Below are 19,693 nucleotides of genomic sequence, written 5' to 3'. Positions count from 1 at the left end.
TCTGTGCAATGTATATATTTTGTAAATACCTATTGTAGGCTATATATTATATTATCATCTATTATTTATCTTCCTAAATATTTTTCACTGACATTTTGCAGTTTTTCTTTCTTGTACTGTCCATTATATGCAATTGTATACAATATATACAATATACAATTATCTTAATAAACCATTCAACTGAGAGCATTAAAAAATGCTCTTTGTGTTGTAGGGGTGGCAGAGTTGTTGAGTTCCCACCAATGTTGACACCAAACCTACGCCCTTTTATGGCCACATGCATTGGTAAAACACATGCTCAATTTAGCATTTAGTAAAATGCAATTAGAAATTTTCGCATTGATTTCCGCATTATATTGTTTTATGGTGTGTGACCCCCTCAGTGGCTCAGAACTGTGCGAGATTCAGATTTCTCTTGTTCATTGCATATTACTGTTTGTTGCAACACTTTACCGTGTGAAATAACTCCATGACTTACTACTGGTTTCCTGCATTTTACCATGGACACTACAACTTCTCCAATCTCATTGGCGGAAAAGTAACCTGTAGCAACTGGACAGTGTAAGCAGACATCTATGACGCAGGAGTTTGTAGGTCTAAATTAATGTGTCCCTGTTTAACTGTAAGTAACCATGGCAACAGCACTGAAGCTTCACCACCAGTTCAACATTTAATTGAATCTGACCGGAGATACGTCTCTTCCATTCGAGGTATTATTAAGCTTCTACAATCAGTGATTGGACTGCTCACTGCTGCTACAGGAGATCAATGACTGATAAATACGCATACAGTATATGTATGTATACATATTATGATGGTCCTTAATCAAAGTTATGGGTAACACTTTGTCTACACTGGCAATCATAGCTCAGGCAGATTGTCAGTAGCAACATAAATACCTCTGTAGCATTTAAAAGCCAGTATTTAAATGTATCTAATAACACTGAGGAATTTCTTGAGTACATCTAACATGGCTATAATTAAATAACCATCATCAATACAGTTCATTGGCTACAAATGACTCAGATTGAGTTACACAAGCTGTTCCTACTGTGTGGTAACTAGTGCTGCTAACTTCCTCCAAATTGGGGCTAGTTTACAAGCATGGGATAGATGTATTGTAAATAATTGGATACCAGATTACAAGATGGTAGCCTTAATTTTAATGGAAATTGAGCGCATAAGCCAAAACATTTTCTGACCCCGCCCGTGCATTCCTGTTCAGCCCATAGATTTTACATTGGGATGAGGTAACACATAAAATCACTATTCTAAATTCTTGGAATGTTTTAGAGATATAAAATCTTCAGTGTTTTAAAATCCATTAATACAAAGAGTTATAACTGAGTTTGTTTGCAGTTTGGTGTGTGCTGTCAACAGTTTGTAACATTGTCGTGTGGCACCATATCAGCTCTATTAATACATCAATGCTGCAGAAACGTACTCCACCAGCGTCCATCTAGCAGAGCTGGAATGCAGGCAATTATCTTAAAATTTGTCTTGTTATCAGTGTCGTTAACTGGAGACTTTTGTTCTCTGACTTTTAGGGAGTTCCTCATTGTAGGCAATGTACCAGACTGAGGAGAAGCCCCGTCTTCAAGATAAACACAGGGAACAAAGGTCCATAACCAAATATCAAGTACATGCATTATTAATAGGTATATCACTTATTAGTGTGTGGGTTAAAACTCTCTGACACTGACAACAGTCCCAAACTAGAGGGAAAAGCATCGCCAGAAGTAGACGACTCTGACCTAATATCATTCAACAACACGATACCAGCAGTCACAACACCACAGGCTTTCAGTGTAGCTGATCTTTTTCTCAAGAGGTTTTGAGACTTCAAGCAAGCCTGTCTATCCTCTGTGTGTGTGAACATGCCATTTGTAGAAAATAACTAGGTACATGGTACAGGTAGCCTTATTATTGAGTCCTAGAGTATAATTTGGTAGTACTTGTAATTTGAAGTTTTTGCTCCTCTATAAGCTATAATCCACTACATTTTGGAGGGAAGTATTTTACTTTTTACTCCACTACATTTATTTTACAGTCATACTTTCCAATTATTTAGATTTTGCATGAAAAACATATGATAATGTTAATAATATACTACAGGACTTGATATTAAGGCTTATCTGCTTGGCCAGGACAAGTGGCTTTGTTGTAGGTTAAGTGTAGGAGAAATTTATTTTCCCTGGACAAGTTTTAAGCCAACTCTGAAGTGTGTTGGTTACCTGTTTAAAGCCCCTATAGGCTTATCTGAGCATTCATTGATGTCACTCTGCATTGTCGACTAAAAGGATATAAAAATGATTTTTTTCAAGTGAAAACAATACATACTGTATAGACACTTTTGGAAAATGCATAAATTGAATAATTTATAGAATTTGTGTTGTTGTCTATCAACAGTGTATACAGCTGTTCCCCCATTTTCCTCCTCTCAATCCAACCAGTTGAGGCAGACACCCCCTCACCCCCAACATGGCCACCACACACCATCCATCCATCCATCATCTTTGCCGCTTATAGAGTCGCGGGGGGGCTGGAGCCATTGTGCATGTCTTTGGACTGTGGAAGGAAGCCGGAGTGCCCGAAAGAGAACCTACGTAGGCACAGGGAGAACATGCAAACTCCACACAGAAAGGCCCCAGGCCCGGGATTCAAACCCAGAACCTTCTCGGTGTGAGGCGACGGTGCTAGCCACTGCTCTACTGTGCCGCCTCGCCACACAGCATTAAATACTGAATTGAGAAAAGACAACAAGTAATCATGGTGGGATTGATGAGATTACATGAACAGCAAATGAAAACAGAAAAAGGTCTGAAATTAGGAAGCCATTTTACAATTTTGTGATTTGTGTGTTTACCATATGATCAAATATAACAGCAGTATATAGGCATGTTTTATAGTATTATGCTGACCACATTAATGTGTCATAGTATTCCTGATTGTTATTGCTGTGTATTCAGAAGAGCTCCTGCTGGGCCTTGCTGCTGTTATTAACAGCAGACTAGTAAGTGCATTGACAGGAACACTCACTTAGATCTCCATGATGCTAACAGGCCAGATACAAGATCAAACCAGTTATACTGTTCTGGTAAACAGTGTTTCCATGACGACAAACTACTTATAGTGTATCCTCCCTGCCGTTTGACTCTGGTATATGCTGTCAGTCTGATGGAATATTTTCACAGATGCAATATTTACAGCTCACAGGACAGCTGCATGAAGGTAGTGCTGTTTCAACAGCATCTCTAGCAATAGCAATAGCATCTGGAGCTGGCAGGCTAATCCCGCAAGAGGCAACCATGGTCACAAATAGTAGCAAATGTAAAAGAGAGTTGCCAATATGAGCAGTACCGAGGCAGGGGAGGCTGACTGTGTGCGGTGATCGCCCAGTTTATCGTCCTCTCTTACCATGGCCTCCATCGACTCCCAGCTCTTGGTCTCGGTTCCCGACAGGAGGAAATTCTTCGAATTTCCCCTGAAATTCACCTTCAGATTGATGTAGAAGTCCATGGCGTCGCCTGTCTGCGCTCTAACACATATTACACACGACGCACACAGAGCGCTTCCCGATCAGCGAGGCTATTTGGGTTAATCTCTATTTGAGGCGTATTTTGTGTTTACATCAGCGCCCTGGGCACGCCCACTCTGTACCATGTGTCCGGAACAGTGGACGCTACGTCCGCTGCCACGTCACTGCGCAAAAAGAGCGCAGCTGAGGTTGTATGAGTGTTGACAACATTGATGCTGACTTTTCTCTTCACTGGGAAAATGTACCGTTTGCTATCTTTAATGATAATAATAATAAACCTAAAGAATTTTATATAAATTTGGTTCTGGCAAAATGTCATATCCATAAATCTAAATTTAGCCATTCTAAACTCTTGTTTATAGTTTTTGAAAATGAGACCAAACAGTACATAAAAACCATTTTAACTCCAAAAATAAGAAAGCTATATAAACAGTGGATTTGTGGTCTTTGTGGTCACTCCCTCTGGCTCTGTTGTTGTTTTGTGTTTATTAATGACTGCTTTATTTTTGTACATTTGTTTGTTTGCAATAATGTTTTCACTGTTATATGCTGTGTGGTGTAACAAGGAAGGACTGCTTATCTCTGACCAACGCTCTGCTTCTCTGCTTTGATCCGTTCATACCATACTGCCACTGGTCAGTTTGTCTTTTCTACACAACCCAGAAACAAAGACGAAGCATTAGAATGTTTTTTATATCAATAATATATTAATATAATCCAGAAGTTTTCAAAGTAGGAGGCAGAAACTAATAGCCTTAGGACAAGACCTTTTTAATGTGTTTGGTTTAACCTCAAGGTATGTCAAACAGCAGTATTAGGCTGTCTTGGCTCAATTGTTGAGTCTCTATGTGATCAAATAACATAATCATGATCCCATAGGCATCCAGGATTTCAGGGAAACGAGGAAAGTAAACCAAGGTGGGATGGGGTGGAGGTGGCCCACAGTTTCAGACTTAGAAAACCCTTGATATAATCAATTACTGCATTAGAAAAGTCTATTTTACCAAGAAACACAAAATAAATATCTGAAAAGAGAATAACTCTAAATTGTGCTCAAAAATACATACATCCATGCACAATAAAAACATTGCTGCTGCTTTCAGGTTCAATTTCCTTCCCTCTTCTTTGATATATTGGATAGTTTTTTAATCTGTCAGTTCTTCTCATGTGGTTTCATTAAATAACTAAGATCCAATATTTCACAAAAAATCAAAGATTAAAGAAAAGTCCATAACTGAAAACATATTCTGTATCAGAACCTTCTTTTGTCTTCTTAAAATATCTCAAGACACCTCAGATTTATCTTGTGACCCTTTGGAGGGGCCTGACCCATAGGTTGAAAACCATTGGACTAATTACCTAACAGGCTGCATCTTAAGAAGCAACAATAGTAAAAAGGCTGCTTTTGCATCAGTGTTACCAATCTAGTTAAAATCCTATTTCAGTTTACTCTGAGAACGGATTCCCGTTTCATACAGTAGACAACCATAAATTAATACAAGACAACAAAATTAACATTTAGTTGATTCATGTTTATTTTGCAGAATTAGAACAGAGACTGAATTACAATCAATTTTCAGAAACTGCCAGCTGTGTCTGATGCACCATACAAGTAGCATAATCTATTTATTTTTTTAAAAAGTCTGCAGTCCTGCTATCAGCTCTGTGAGGCTGTATGAGGACACAGTGGCTCTAAACAATTTAGATTTTGAGTATGAATTGTCAGAGGATCAGCAAAGTTGTTACAGTTAATCTTGAGGTTTCTTCCAACTGTAGCAATCTGTCCAATAAGTGTGGAGATCAGTCAAAAACTACAAGCTGTGGGTCCAGAGGTATTGTCAGGGGAATTACCAAAATCATTAGGGTACGATGTCTGGTAAACATACATGTCTATGTAACATTTTGTGCCAGTCCATACAGTAGATGATATTTCACAGGAAAAAGTGAAAACTTTGACCTTCTGATGGCACTCGAGGAAAAGTCAAAGGATCACCAGATCCAGTAGGATTCATCCACTGGCCCACTGACCATACTTCAAAACTGCCCATACTACTTAAAAATTATATCAGCTGAGAAACACTCCAATCTTTTCAATCCAATTTTCAATTCAATTTTATTTGTATAGCGACCAATCATAATATACATTATATCACAGCACTTTACAGGGTAAACTCAAGACCTTACTTTATTATAGAGAGACCTCCAACAGAACCGGGCTCAGGGTGGGGGGGCCGCCTGCCTCAGCCGGTTAGGTTTGAGAGGAGAAAGAGGAAGTGGGGGATGAGAGAGGGAGTGACTGACTATATTTCTTCTATATTTCTACAACAATCAGGGTATATAACATTGATTGGTTGTGTCAGGACTGTGTGGGTGTGGTTTGATCAGATGTAATTGTCAGGGAACCTGGCAACATAAACAACTGTGAACTGTCATCAGATTTTGATTAAAGTCTAGCTAAATCCTGATTGGTGGACCAAAGTATGTTACAAAACCTTTATCCATCTGAGAACATTTCACATCTGTGAGAAGATGACAGATAAAATCCAGATACAGAAACCTCTCGTGAAATAACAAACGCTGTTTTACCTGTGGCAGAAAATGCATGTAGGACCCCATCACTCACGGTAAGAAGCTGATTCTATTTTATTTTGTGTCTGATGTCTTAGATTGTCATTTTTTACTCATGTGACTTTCTTTTTTAGACATGAATATTGTTTGACCATTGTTGGAGGGGGCCTGAGAATTATGCCAATAACTACTTCACTGCAATGGTTGTGCATTTGACAATACAGAACTTAAAACTTACATAGCAAAAACTGAAATTCACCAAATGTGAGGCAGGACTGTAGGATTCAGGTTTACTGAAACCCTGAGAAGCAGTAGGTGGAGATAATGTGACTGAACTTGAATGACAATCACGTAGAATTTAAAAGGAAGAAGAAGGAAGTAGAAGACATTTTGGAAAAACAGAGCATGGAAAAGGAGATTGTTGTTTGATCTCAAAATGGGGTGCTTCAAAAGAGGTCAGAGACAGAGAAATACAGACCTCTTGAGGTAGAGATTTTATTATTAGGTCTTTCATTTTTCATGGTTTTAGTGAGGTAAATGTTACATCTGCTTACACTTGCTGTGTTTAAAAGCAACAACAAATCTGAAGTGGTTGAGGGTCCTCTGGCATGAAGACAGACAAGGAGTCTAGACAGAGGTGCTTTGTGCAGGTACTGTTAAAAAACTAACTTTGTTTAGCCCTCAGAATCTTTGAAATGTTAGCTTAATTTTGTAACTTTTTTTATGCTGCCATTACTGCAATGTACAAGTAGATTGTAATTATACTGTAGCTTTTAAGATATGTATTGCTTATATAATTATATCTAATTATATTATTATATTATATATTATATTCTATTTATGTTTAAGAGTTTTTTAAAATTGAAATTAGATTAATTACCTTTGGCATATGTATATGTTCAGGAAGAGAAGTCAGTGAGAGAGAGAGGCTTGAGGAAACAGCTAAAAAAGATGGATAGGACAATGCCACAGTTTAGAGAAGGCAGACAAGGAGCAGTGCTGTGCAAAGTAATAGAGTAAAGGGATATGAGAAGGGGGAGGAGAGATATGGCTCTCCAAATCCTAGAGGCATCAGGTATATATGCTGTAAATCACACACACAGTATACCTACAGTATACTTAATATATAATATCTGGTAATTCTTGTTTTAGTCTTTGATGAGTACACTTGTGCAGCCTTCAGGCCCCTGGGATCTGGACCTCCTGTTACAGACTGGGTGAGTTGTTGTGAAACAGCAGTTACAATGTGAAACTGTGATGTAGACATAAAAAGTACACTTGGGTATGCTAAGAGAAAGCCACCTGACACAAGCATTTAGACAACTTGGTGTTTTATAAAAAAAATAATAAAAAAATATAAAAATAAATCAATAAATTGTTTTACACTTCAACAGGTCCAATGTGATGACTGTGAAAGTTGGTTCCATGCCCAGTGTGTGTAGCAATGGACAACACAGAATTTGCAGAGACCAAGAAAGGAAACTGGAAATGTCTCCTGTACAAATAAGGTGTCTCTGAAATGTGCTCAACTTCTGTCTTATTTTTTCAGTGTAGTATACGATTCTGCATTGGTTTGGAGCCACTGGCTTACATGACGTTGAAACTATTGAAAACAAAATGCTGATTTTCACATATAAATATTTATATAAAATTGTGGAAGCACTAAAATACAATCCAATGAGGTGTGTCTTATTTGTCCAGTGTAGTAATAATGTCTGATATGGATTTTGAGTCACTTGATCACATGACATGGAAGCTATTGAAAAAAATGCAGATTCTTTCCATAAAAATATTCATATAAAATAAAAAAAACCAATAAAATACGATAAAAAGAGGTGTGTCTTATTTGTCCAGTGTAGTAATAATATCTAATATAGATTTTGAGTCAGTAGGTCACATGACATGGAAGCTATTAAAAAAATCCAGTTTCAAAGCACAGTATAAATTCCTGGCATGCAGATGCGAGCAATTCAGCACAGAGTACATTCTCCGGAAGACCTGCTTGTACTTGTTGGAGAACCTGCTCCAATCAGTGACATCTGTATAATCTATATCAAATTTTGGGATTATCAATTTGAACGCTATGCTTCATGCGAGAAATATGCTGAAACATTGCAAGTCTGCAACTATCAAAAGCCTAATTGTTGATTGTCCTGGGCCTCTTTGTCTCCTCCATATCCGCTCTTATCTGTACACAGACCACAATTATTTAATTATCACAGGGTGCAAAGATCAAATATTTTTTTTAAATGTCAGTACAAAGTATGCATATGAAGTGGGAGGTTTGGATCCAAGATGAAACAATCATATAATAAAGAACCATTAACCTGCATGTCATAAGATTAGATTTGTCAACAACTCATGACGGGGTGGAATCTTAAGATTTCCTCTTCTGTGCTAACCTTTAAAACAGATAAATTCTCTTAAATGACATGTTAGAGATTAGGAACAATAGTACTTTATTTATATGCATAATTTTGGCATTATGTCGCACATTTTTATGTTATAGTTGTAAATGTGAGAGAGAAATCAGGCACACTTGACAACTGAATGACCGGACAGGAGCAACAGGCACTACCATGTCCTCTTGATTGTGGCCATGTCATCCTAGAAATAAAATATTACAAACACTGAAGTCATGTTCCACAAAAACTGCCCCGTAATGTGTCTGGGCACTTTCTGGGCACTTACAGTTATGAAGTTAAAATCTCCCCCCAGCACAATTTAAAGAGCATACTGTAATAAAACTACAAATAAAAAAAAAACTACTAACCTATATTCCACTAGTATTTAAATAAAATATGAGATCTTCAGCTAATATCTTATGAGGTACCCACTATTTAACACCTTGGCGATGGAGGTAATCATTAGAGCTTCTAAGTGGGTTGTAGGTGGAGAGAGGCGGCAGGATTAGATTAGATTAGATTAGATTAGATTAACTTTATTTATCCCACAACTGGGAAATTCATTTACCACAGCAGAAAATAAACATCTACAGAATAAAACATCTATGGAAATATACAACAAAAATATACCGAATATACACTAATAAATACAATATACACAATACACACGATATGTACATGAAAAAGTGCAAGTTTGCACATGGTCAGGAAGAGCAGGAGTTGTGGAGTCTGACAGCTGCTGGAATGAAGGACCTGCAGAACCTCTCCTTCTTACAGCGAGGATGTAAAAGTCTGCTGCTGAAGAAGCTACTCAGAGACCCTACAGTGTCATGCAGAGTGTGAGAGTTATTGTTCATGATGGATGTCAGTTTAGCTAACATCCTCTTGTCACCTACTTCCTCAATGGAGTCTAGATGGATGGGATGCGCCTTACACCAATTAGGGCCTACATGGATGACATGACGTTGATAACTACAACGGTGCCATGTATGAAAAGAGTACTTGAGAGACTTAATAAAAACTTAAAGTGAGCTAGTATGAAAATCAAGCCTAGTAAGTCTAGAAGTATCTCAATAAGTAGAGGGAAGTTAAGTGATAGGAAGTTTGTAATAGACGAAGAGGAAATTCCATTAATTAGGTGAAAAATCAGTAAAGAGTCTAGGTAGGTGGTACAAGGCAGACTTGAATGACGGAGAACAGGTAGTGCAGTTTCGGAAGGATGTTGCTGAGGGACTGGATAGAATAGATAAATCAGGGCTTCCAGGAAAGTTGAAGCTATGGTGTCTGCAGTTTGGGTTATTTCCCAGGCTGATGTGGCCACTGTCTGTATATGAGATTCCATTATCTGCTGCAGAAAATATGGAAAGATTAATTAGCTCCTATATTAGGAAGTGGCCAGGTGTTCCTAGATGTTTAAGCACAGTGGCACTGTATGGGAAAGACATACTTCAGCTCCCAGTAACTAGTCTAGTGGAGGAGTTTAAATGTACCAAGGTTAGGACAGAGCTCCTGTTATCTGGGAGTAAAGATGCGGTAGTTAGTAAGGTGGTTCCAAACCCATTCAAGGGGAGAAAGTGGAATCCAAGAATCGCAGTGCAGGAGGCGGAAGCAACGCTCAGGCATACAGAGACTGTGGGTAATGTCCAAATAGGCCGGGGAGGCTTGGGGCTTGGCCCAGGCAAACCGGTGTGGAGTAGAGCAGGTCCCAAGGAGAAGAGAAAGCTAGTCGTGGAGCAGGTTCATAGACATGTAGCGTTAAGCCATATTTAAGGATTTACTCTCGTTGAAATGGGGCACCAGTCCTCTAGGAGGACAACAATGAATTACTTCATTGCCAAATTTATCAATCTCATATCGGAAGCCATGACTTCTCGATTCAATGGATCTCCAGTCTCTACGTCAAAAGAATACAACAGGACAACAACTGGGTGTAAATAAAGGTGTTTATTTAACTAAACTACTATCTACAGAGTAAATGCAAGATGTAATAATCATAAAGATGAAAATAATAATGAAATGAGCAGTGTGATGAGTTGGCAATGGTGGGAGAGAATATGTTATGGCTATACACTATGGCTATACACTATGATACTACATCTACGAATTAGGTTTGATAATTAATGGCTTTTGACTGATGCCAGGCCACGTATGTACGCTACAGACAGGAGGAAATATTAAGGGGTGCTAAGGCAGTGGCCCAGGCTAAGCAGGGACAGTGGGTGAATTGGGAAGGTGTAGACAAGAAAAAGCTTAGCTGGAAAGAACTGTGGAGTATGGAGGAAAGTAGCATTAGATTTTTGATAGGGGCAACTTATGATGTATTGCCAACTCCCCAGAACCTAAAACTCTAGGTAAATGGAGGCAACTTTAAAGCACATTCTGTCAGGGTGTAAGGTTAGTCTGTCGCAAGGTTGGTATACGTGGCGACATAACCAGGTTTTAAAAAGCTTAGCTGCAGGAATTGAAGAGTCACGGAGGCAGGCAAATTTAGGAGGGCCTAAAATAAAGAGAGTTGCAATCAAGTTTGTTCAAGAGGGAGAGAAAGTTGGTAACACAACAAGGAGGCAAGGCAGCTTAGAGGGTGCTTGTGATTGGGAAATACAGGTAGATTTAGGAGGAAAGCTTGTTGTTCCCCAAGAAATAGCCAGTACAAAGCTAAGGCCTGACATAGTCTTGTGGTCTAGGAGTAGAATGAAAGTATATTTCATAGAGCTGACTGTTCCGTGGGAGGCCTTAGTTGAAGAAGCATATGAAAGGAAAAAGCTCAGGTATGTAGAGTTAGGGGCAGAAGCAGAGCAGCGAGGATGGAAAGTTAGGATTTGTCCAGTGGAAGTAGGATGTAGAGGATTTGTAGCAAGGTCTGTTGTCTCTTTGGTAAGGGAGTTAGGAGCAAGTGGACAGAGTGTGAGGAAAATAGTAAAGGACATGTCAGATGAGGCAGCAAGATCCAGTCAGTGGATTTGGATGAGAAGAAGTAATGTTAGCTGGGGGCCCAGCAGGGGGAGCACTTAGGATAGACAGACTCTTAGGAGAAGCAAGGAAGAAATCCAGAAGAGGAAGTGTTTTTAAGTGGGGGTGTGGCCTGTGTGAGCCTCTTTGAGACCATGTGGTTAGTCCAGGTGAGGTGGCCTGTATTGTTTGCTTGTATTGTTTGAATTGGTTTGTAGTGTGTCTTTGGCTGTTTAGGTGAGTTTGTCTGTTTCAGGTGAGTTGAATGGTGTGGTGTTGGAGAGTGGGGGGGAGGGGCTCTAAAATAACAAAGTGGCTTCGGAACAACTCTGTGACCATTCTTGACTGGCCCAGCCAGAGCCCTGACCTAAACCCAATTGAGCATCTCTGGAGAGACCTGAAAATGGCTGTCCACAACGTTCACCATCCAACCTGACAGAACTGGAGAGCATCTGCAAGGAAGAATGGCAGAGGATCCCCAAATCCAGGTGTGAAAAACTTGTTGCATCATTCCCACGAAGACTCATGGCTGTACTAGCTCAAAAGGCTGCTCCTACTCAATACTGAGCAAAGGGTCTGAATACCTATGACCATGTGATATTTCAGTTTTTCTTTTTTAATAAATTTGCAAAAATTTCTATATTTCTGTTTTTTTCTGTCAAGATGGGGTGCTGAGTGTACATTAATGAGAAATAAAATGAACTTTTTTGATTTTAGCAAATGGCTGCAATGAAACAAAGAGTGAAAAATTTAAAGGGGTCTGAATACTTTCCGTGCCCACTGTATGTTCAATACCAAGGAGGTCTGTGAAGTTGTTTGGCTTCATGGTGGCACTATTCTGACAAAAATAGACTATTCAAAAACATGTATTTTCCTCCTCCTCCTTAGCTTTGACTATCAATAAAATATATATTTTTCATCTATTGACCAATATTGAAGACTGCTGGTAGGCCAAATTGTTTTCCCAGATTGTTTTAGTAGGTCATCTATTTTTATAATGTTCAAATTTGTTTGCAGGTCCATAATTCAAGATGGCGGGTTTACACACAATTGTTTTGTTTGGCCATGGAAAATGTAGGCTGTGTCCCCAGTGTTATGGAGGCAGCCAAAGGGCAAGAAAGTGCTACACTCAAGGCGATGCAATATTTAGATGAGAGCCTCTTAAAAGGTTATTCAACAGAATAATTATTTGTGCGTGTTTATTTCTTATTTTTTAGTACTATTATATTTTACACACTCTACAATACGCTTAGCACTATTGGAATGACTTTCTAATTCTTTAAAGATCAGAAATCAATTAACATCTACAACCCCTTGGGCCTAGACAATTCTACAATAAATAATTTAGTACAAATGAAAGATGAAACCTTTGTACATCTCAAAATATTGAGGTACATCTCTTGTATGAAAAGTGCTCTAAAAATAAATTTTGAGCACTGTTTTGAGCACATGATGATGTTTTCATGTTAGTTTAATAAGCACAAACATTATACAAATATGTAACTGTGAGTCTAACATTCGCACTGAGGATTTATTCTGTCTGTTCACCATGCACGTCTGCACTCATTTGCACTCTCATCAACATTGGAGCTGCTTCCTCTGGTTCCAACATTCTCACCAATTCCCAACCCAAGTTAACTAGTTATTTCAGTGAAGTACACATTGAGTTGCCAAGTGTCTTTGTATCTGAAACTTAGTTGTGCTGTGTGGTTACTTTCCCACTCCTTTTTAAAATGTAAATATTGGTGGGTAAATTGTGGTGCAACTCATTCTTTGGTCCAAGGAAAAACTGTAAAAAGTGACAACCACCACAATCAGATCTAGAAGTTGAAGTTGACAGTTACATAATTACACCAGACTGCCTGCTTTTTAGGGTGGGCATTTACCAACAACCATAATATACAGTATGAAACCGAGGACCACCTTAAGAACTCAACTGTGATATAAGAGGCCAGCCCAACCACATAACCCACAGTAGTTTTACAATTTAACCCATTACAGTCTTATGAATAATAAAAAGGGCATAATCTGGAAAGTTAATATTTTGTTCAGAACTCACTGTTGACAGGTGTGAGATGTCTGCCTCAGCAATTATTATGAATAGCCAAATATGCCATATGTCTTCAAATGACACATACACATTTTCAGTGTATAATCTACAGGAACAAGATAAAGGGTAACACTCAGACAATGAGGTTATACAGTAGAAGCTCAATTGAGTGCACTTAAATAGCAGAATACAGATATGCTTCAGTTTACATATTCTATGAAACACAAGGAAGATATGTTTGATGATAATGATGATATGGCATTAACTAAGATAACTCTTTTTCAAACAGGCATAGTTAAAAGAAAGAAAGAGGCCCAAAAATCCACTCCAGGGGACCCTGCTGAGCCCTTTCTGGATCCCCAAACCATGGAGGAGGATGGCACCTTCGCTCTATTTCTAACACTTTGTGATAAGAGGGCAGCACACCAGAAATAGCTAAAAACCCAACACTTTACCACTGGTTGCCAGATTTGTTTTTGAGGCATTTTGGGCAATAATGTTTTCAATGGATGTGTCTCATCCTTCGGTTGTGTCAAGGTAACAATATTCTTTCATCCACTTGTGTGTGTGTGTATTTCAACTGTAGAAGAATAAAAAAAAGAATGATATGGCAATATTCTTATAATTTCATAGCAAGTATTTTCATTAACATCTTCCATTCTGCCAGAAATTAGATATGAGCAGCTCATAATCACTTTGGTGATAGATTGAAAAAATACTGGTCAAAACGATCAGAATAAGTGTCTTTTTCAACATCTGGAGGGTCTCCTTGGTCTTTATGGTGCAAAATGTCTTTCTGCACTGGCAATGCACAGAAAAGGGCGTTTTGGTCAGGTGACAACAACCAATGCCTCAGTTGAACATTTACACAAGGGTTGCAGCTTACCTCTACAGCTTACCTCTCTGGATGAGTCAGTAGCAGCAACTTAAACTGCCATTGGAATTGAAAGCGAAAGCTGGTGAGGGCACAGCTTGAATAGCATTTCTACAGTAAATAAAAGTTTTTATTTTTCAACTGCATCACTGTATATTATAATTGTATTCCATAAGGACGCAGCAAAAATTATCCTCTCAAGACACACTTGCACTTGCACTCCCCATGTACGCAACTAATTTTCAGCCACTTATTACTCAGGATAACTCTGAAATGTCTGCAAATTTTGGTATATAGTCCATGTTGCATGCACAAGTCTGATTTGGGTCTTTAGTTGCATCGCAACTGTACTGTGAGAATATTTTTTTTCCCAAAGGTTTTGTATCAGATACCACATACATATGATGACCAAACATTGTTTAAGCCAAATTCATTTTCCATATCTTTGAAGTTGCACAGTTTGGCTCTCTCTCAGTTTTATGATGTGTGATAGAATATTCATGCAAACTGGCCACTTAGGTGCTGTATTTGCAGGTTGAAGTTGTCACTCTTTCTGTTGATGCTCCCCATGTTGCTACGGAATAAAAAAATACAGAAAAAAGCTCACAAATCGATTTGAGCAATTATGGCTCGTTCAAACTAATTTGATTCTGACAGTTCTGATATTGGATAGTAGCCTATGCTTTAAATGATCACACTGTATGTATATTTATGTAAAGTATCGATCTATCTATCTATCTATCTGAACAACATGAAACCAAATTTAAAGTAAAAGGCACATGCATGTCTTGTCTCACATGCTCAATTTAAGGCTGTGTGCTAATCTACTGATTGGTTTGTCCATGTCGTCTGAATGGGAATCATCACCAGACTGAATCATGTGTGAATGTGAATTTCAAGATTCATCTGGCATCAAAGTTATCTCCTTCTTCTACATTTACATATTTAGTCTAAAATTAAGTACACATCGATGATTTTTTTCTAAAATGAAGAGGCACTCATTAGTATTTAATTTAAAAGAGATACTTGCTTTTAACTAATATGGTGCGCAGTCTTGTATTTTGCTTCTGCAAGGCCTTAATCTGGTTCTGGAGGTCCCTGATTTGGGCAGCATTTTCATTGCTTGAAGATTCTCCTGGATTCTGGAATCCTGGGTTAAATTGGTTGTCTTCAGAAATAATTTCTCCTCACCATGTGTCTGAGCTGCAGGTTTGTGACTTTTTATATAGGGTGAAAAGATTCAATTTTGACTTTTGATTACAGGTGAACCAATACTCTTAATTTGATACCAGTTCTTTGGACAATTTTCAATCCCTAATGTATTAAAAAGTAAGATGTACTAAGTAATGCACACTAATGCATTGTCTAAATGACAAATTGTGGAGAAGACAGTAGCCATTATACATGGTAGTGCTGTCTTTGGTCGAATCAAACTGCATCCCAATTTCCCCACCTAGCACATTGTATAGCTGTTAAATTACCTTTCTTTGAATTTCGCTGTTTGAATCTCCAGTGGGAATTGAATCCTCATCTTCATTATAGAACAGGCATGTGGGTTTCCTGGGTCTCTTGTGGTCTTTTGGTGTGTCCACTTTCCCGCTCAGCAGATTTCAGTGTAGACTTTTTCTACAATAATGTAGGATAGAATTTGTAATGCAAATGCAATGCCAAGAATTAATACCATTACAAATTATAAAACATTTGAAGGCTAAAAGAATAAATTTAAAGTTAATAATCCCTTTACTGATTTATTTTAAAAGTAGCCCTGTAAATCTAGGTAATATACAACTATTTGGTAATTTTTTTTTTTTTTTAACTTTTTATTCAAACATTTTAAACATTTTAACAAAACATTTCCTGACATACGACCGTAAAAATGGGTGATAGACCGCACAGTAGAGTGAGCTACTACCAAAACAAACAAATATTTAAATAAATAATAAAATGAGTAAATAAGTAATAAAAAATAAAAAAATAAAAAAGGGAGGGGTGGAGAAGGAGGGGGGATTAAAATAATAACAATAGAGAAAAAAAAGTGAAATAAATAAGTTAATAAGTCTCTATTTATAGCTGCAGACCGGCCTTCATCCTTTCCATCATATAGACCTTTTTCAGTCTCTGGGTCCATTGACCTATAGTTGGTGGTTTTACCTCTCTCCAGTTCACTGTGATCATTTTCTTTGCTACTAGTAAGAGAATCCTCAATGCATATCGTTGGTCTGCATTGTATATACCTTTGGGTATGGCTTCCAACAAAAACATCATTGGTTCTAGAGCAACATCTATCTCCAAAAAAGTATCGATTTCGTTTTTAATATCATCCCAGAATTCCTGCAGTACTGGACAGTCCCAGAAGATGTGTGTGGTGTCTCCAATATTTCCACATTCTCGCCAACATAATGCCACATTGGGATTTTTCACATATGAAGAGATAATAAAGGGAGCATTAAAAAATCTGATCTTTACCTTCCAATCAAACTCTTTCCACAGTTGACTACTAATTCCTTTGTGACATCCTGCCCATATGTCCTTCCATGTAGAGTCTTCAATTATAACGTTCATTTCTAGTTCCCATTTTTCTCTAATGTACTCTGTGTTTTGTGAAGTGCCCGTTGCTAACCTTTTGTATATGTTAGATAGGTGTTTTTTTGTTTGGAATTGTTTCTCTAGAACATTAATAGTATTCTTGTATTTCATTTGGGTTTTTACTGACCATTTCCTTTTCCTTATGGTTTGTGACATAATGTCTGACCTGGAGATACCTGTACAGATCCTTTGATGGAAGGTCAAATTGTTCTTGAAGTTGAGAGAATGATTTAACTTCTGTTCCTTAAAAAGGTGATTAATTGTACAGAGACCTTTGTCGGCCCACCTTCTAAACCAGCTGTCCCACAAGGAAGGTGGGAACTCTACATTTCCTACTATCCACATGGCCCTTGAGATCAACTCTGGTCCCCTAAGTATTTTTTTTACTGTTGTCCAGACTTTTAAGGTGTGTTTTATCCATTCATTCTGTATTTCGATTTTATTAACTAACTTTATATCTATAAATGGGTGTACTGCTAAGGAGACGCCCCTTACAGAATCTTGCTCTATTTTAGTCCATATTGCCTCCCGATCATTTCTTATCCATGCCACTATAGCATTTATTTGTGCAGCCCAGTAATAACTTTTGAGGTTTGGTAAACCTAAACCTCCCATGTCTTTGGGTAGATAGAGGGATTTTAATCTTACCCTCGGTCTCTTCTTTTGCCATATAAATGTTAAGATTAGTTTATCTAACATTTTTAAGGTGGAAACAGGTATTCTAATAGGGAGGGATTGAAACAAAAAGTGCAGTCTCGGTAGTAGGTTCATTTTTACCGTCTCTACTCTTCCGAATAGAGACAGGGGCAAAACTTCCCAACGTGTCACATCATTTTTTATTTGTTTAATTAATTTGTTATAATTTGCCTCAAACTGTTGGGTGGGGTTAGGTGTAATAATTATTCCCAGATATGTAAATCCTTGTTTGGACCAGCGAAAGGAGACATTATTATTCAGTTGTGTAGGCCAGATGCCTGAAATCATCATGGCTTCTGATTTATTTTCGTTAATTTTATATCCAGACACTGACCCGTATTCATGTAGGGTATTCATAAGTGCAGGAATGGAAGAAAGTGGATTTTTTACAAAGAGTAAAATATCGTCTGCGAACAGAGCTATCTTATGAATTAAACCTCCGTCATCCGCTATCCCTTGGATTTGTACATTTTGGCGTACCGCCTCTGCCAGAGGCTCAATTCTAAGAGCAAATAAGATGGGTGACAATAAGTCCCCTTGTCTCACCCCTTGTTCGATCCTGAAAAAACTAGAGCAATGACCATTAACTCTGACTTTGGAGCAGGGCTCTTTATATAATAGGTTTATCCAAGCCACAAATTCCTTCCCAAAGCCCATTTCTATCAGTGTCTGCTTCAAAAATGCCCAGTCCACTCGATCAAATGCTTTCTCGGCGTTTAAGCCGAGAAGCATTGATGGTTGTCTGTCCCTTGCCGCTATTGCCTGCAGGTTCAGGGACTCTCCTTATATTGTTTGTTCCCTGACGTCCTGATATAAATCCTGTCTGGTCTGGTTGTATTAATTTTTTTTATATTTTTTGGGATTCTGGTAGCTATTATAGAGGTCAAAATTTTATAATCTACACAAAGTAAACTTATTGGGCGATAACTAGTGCATAAAAGGGGATCTTTTCCCTCTTTATGTATCACTGATAGTATGGCTTCCGACCATGAGTTTGGGGGGTCTCCTAATTTTAGAACATAATTATATAATTTACACAATATGGGTGTAAGCTCATTCACAAATATTTTATAATACTCTCCAGAGAAACCGTCTGTTCCTGGTGTTTTATTGTTTTTAATTCTGGTAATGGTTTCTTTAATTTCACTCTCTGTGATGGGTTTTATTAAGAGTTCTTCCTCACTTGATAGTTTATTCATTTTAAGGGGTCTTAAAAACTCTAAAGTATTCTTTAAATTATAGTTCTTCGACCTTATATAGTTGTTTGTAATATGTGGCAAATGAATCCGATATCTTAGTGGGGTCGGTCTCAACCTGATTGGTTTCAGGGTTCCTAATTTTAGGAACTGCACGGCTAGATTGGGCTTTTCTGAGTTGAAAGGCCAGTAGCCTACTGGCTTTATTCCCCATTTCATAATATTTCCTATTAGTATATCTCAGAGCTCCCTCTGACTTATATGTCAAAACCTCATCCAGTTGTTGTCTAACTTCCTTTAACTTTTTAAAAGTGTCTTTCTTTCCAAATTGTTTGTGTTCTCTTGTTAATTTTTTTATTTCATCTTCCAATCTTTGTTGTTTAGCAAGCCTTTGTTTCTTAATTCTGGATCCTATAAAGATAATCTTCCCTCTCATCGTGGCCTTACTGGCATCCCATACGATTGAAGGGGAGACATTACCGTCATCATTTATGGAAAAATACTCAGTCAGAGCTTCTCTCAATTCTTGCCTAATATTCATATCTGTTAGTAATGACACATTAAGTCTCCAATGTCTAAAGTGATCATCTACTCCTAGGTTAATTTTCATGGTCACAGGGCCGTGGTCTGAGATAGAGATTGGCTCGAGTGTACTTTCTTTTATTCTATACAGTTCAGTTTTTATATACAAAAAAGATCTATTCTTGAATAGCTCCCATGTACTTGAGACATATAAGTGAAATCTCTCTCATTAGGGTGGAGCTGTCGCCAAATGTCCACTAGACCTAGTTCCTTCATCATATCTAATAAGCCCTTGGACATTTTGGATTG

At 37.9% G+C, this 19,693-nt stretch overlaps 1 protein-coding gene across 2 annotated transcripts in view; it reads right to left on the bottom strand.

Moving 5' to 3' along the window:
- Window positions 1-3,644, bottom strand: part of nbr1b (NBR1 autophagy cargo receptor b) — a 65,968-nt gene extending 62,324 nt beyond the window's left edge. For both annotated transcript variants that reach the window (XM_056400702.1, XM_056400703.1), the window contains exon 1: window positions 3,418-3,644. In XM_056400702.1, the coding sequence (XP_056256677.1) occupies window positions 3,418-3,519 (102 nt within the window). In that variant the 5' untranslated portion in view covers window positions 3,520-3,644. The remainder of the gene's footprint in view (window positions 1-3,417) is intronic.
- Between the last annotated feature and the right edge of the window lie 16,049 nt (window positions 3,645-19,693).

This window comes from Seriola aureovittata, chromosome 17 (genome assembly GCF_021018895.1).
Source record: "Seriola aureovittata isolate HTS-2021-v1 ecotype China chromosome 17, ASM2101889v1, whole genome shotgun sequence".
NCBI lineage: Eukaryota > Metazoa > Chordata > Actinopteri > Carangiformes > Carangidae > Seriola > Seriola aureovittata.
Note: the sequence above shows the minus strand (reverse complement) of the source record. Positions and strands in the feature narration are given on the sequence as shown.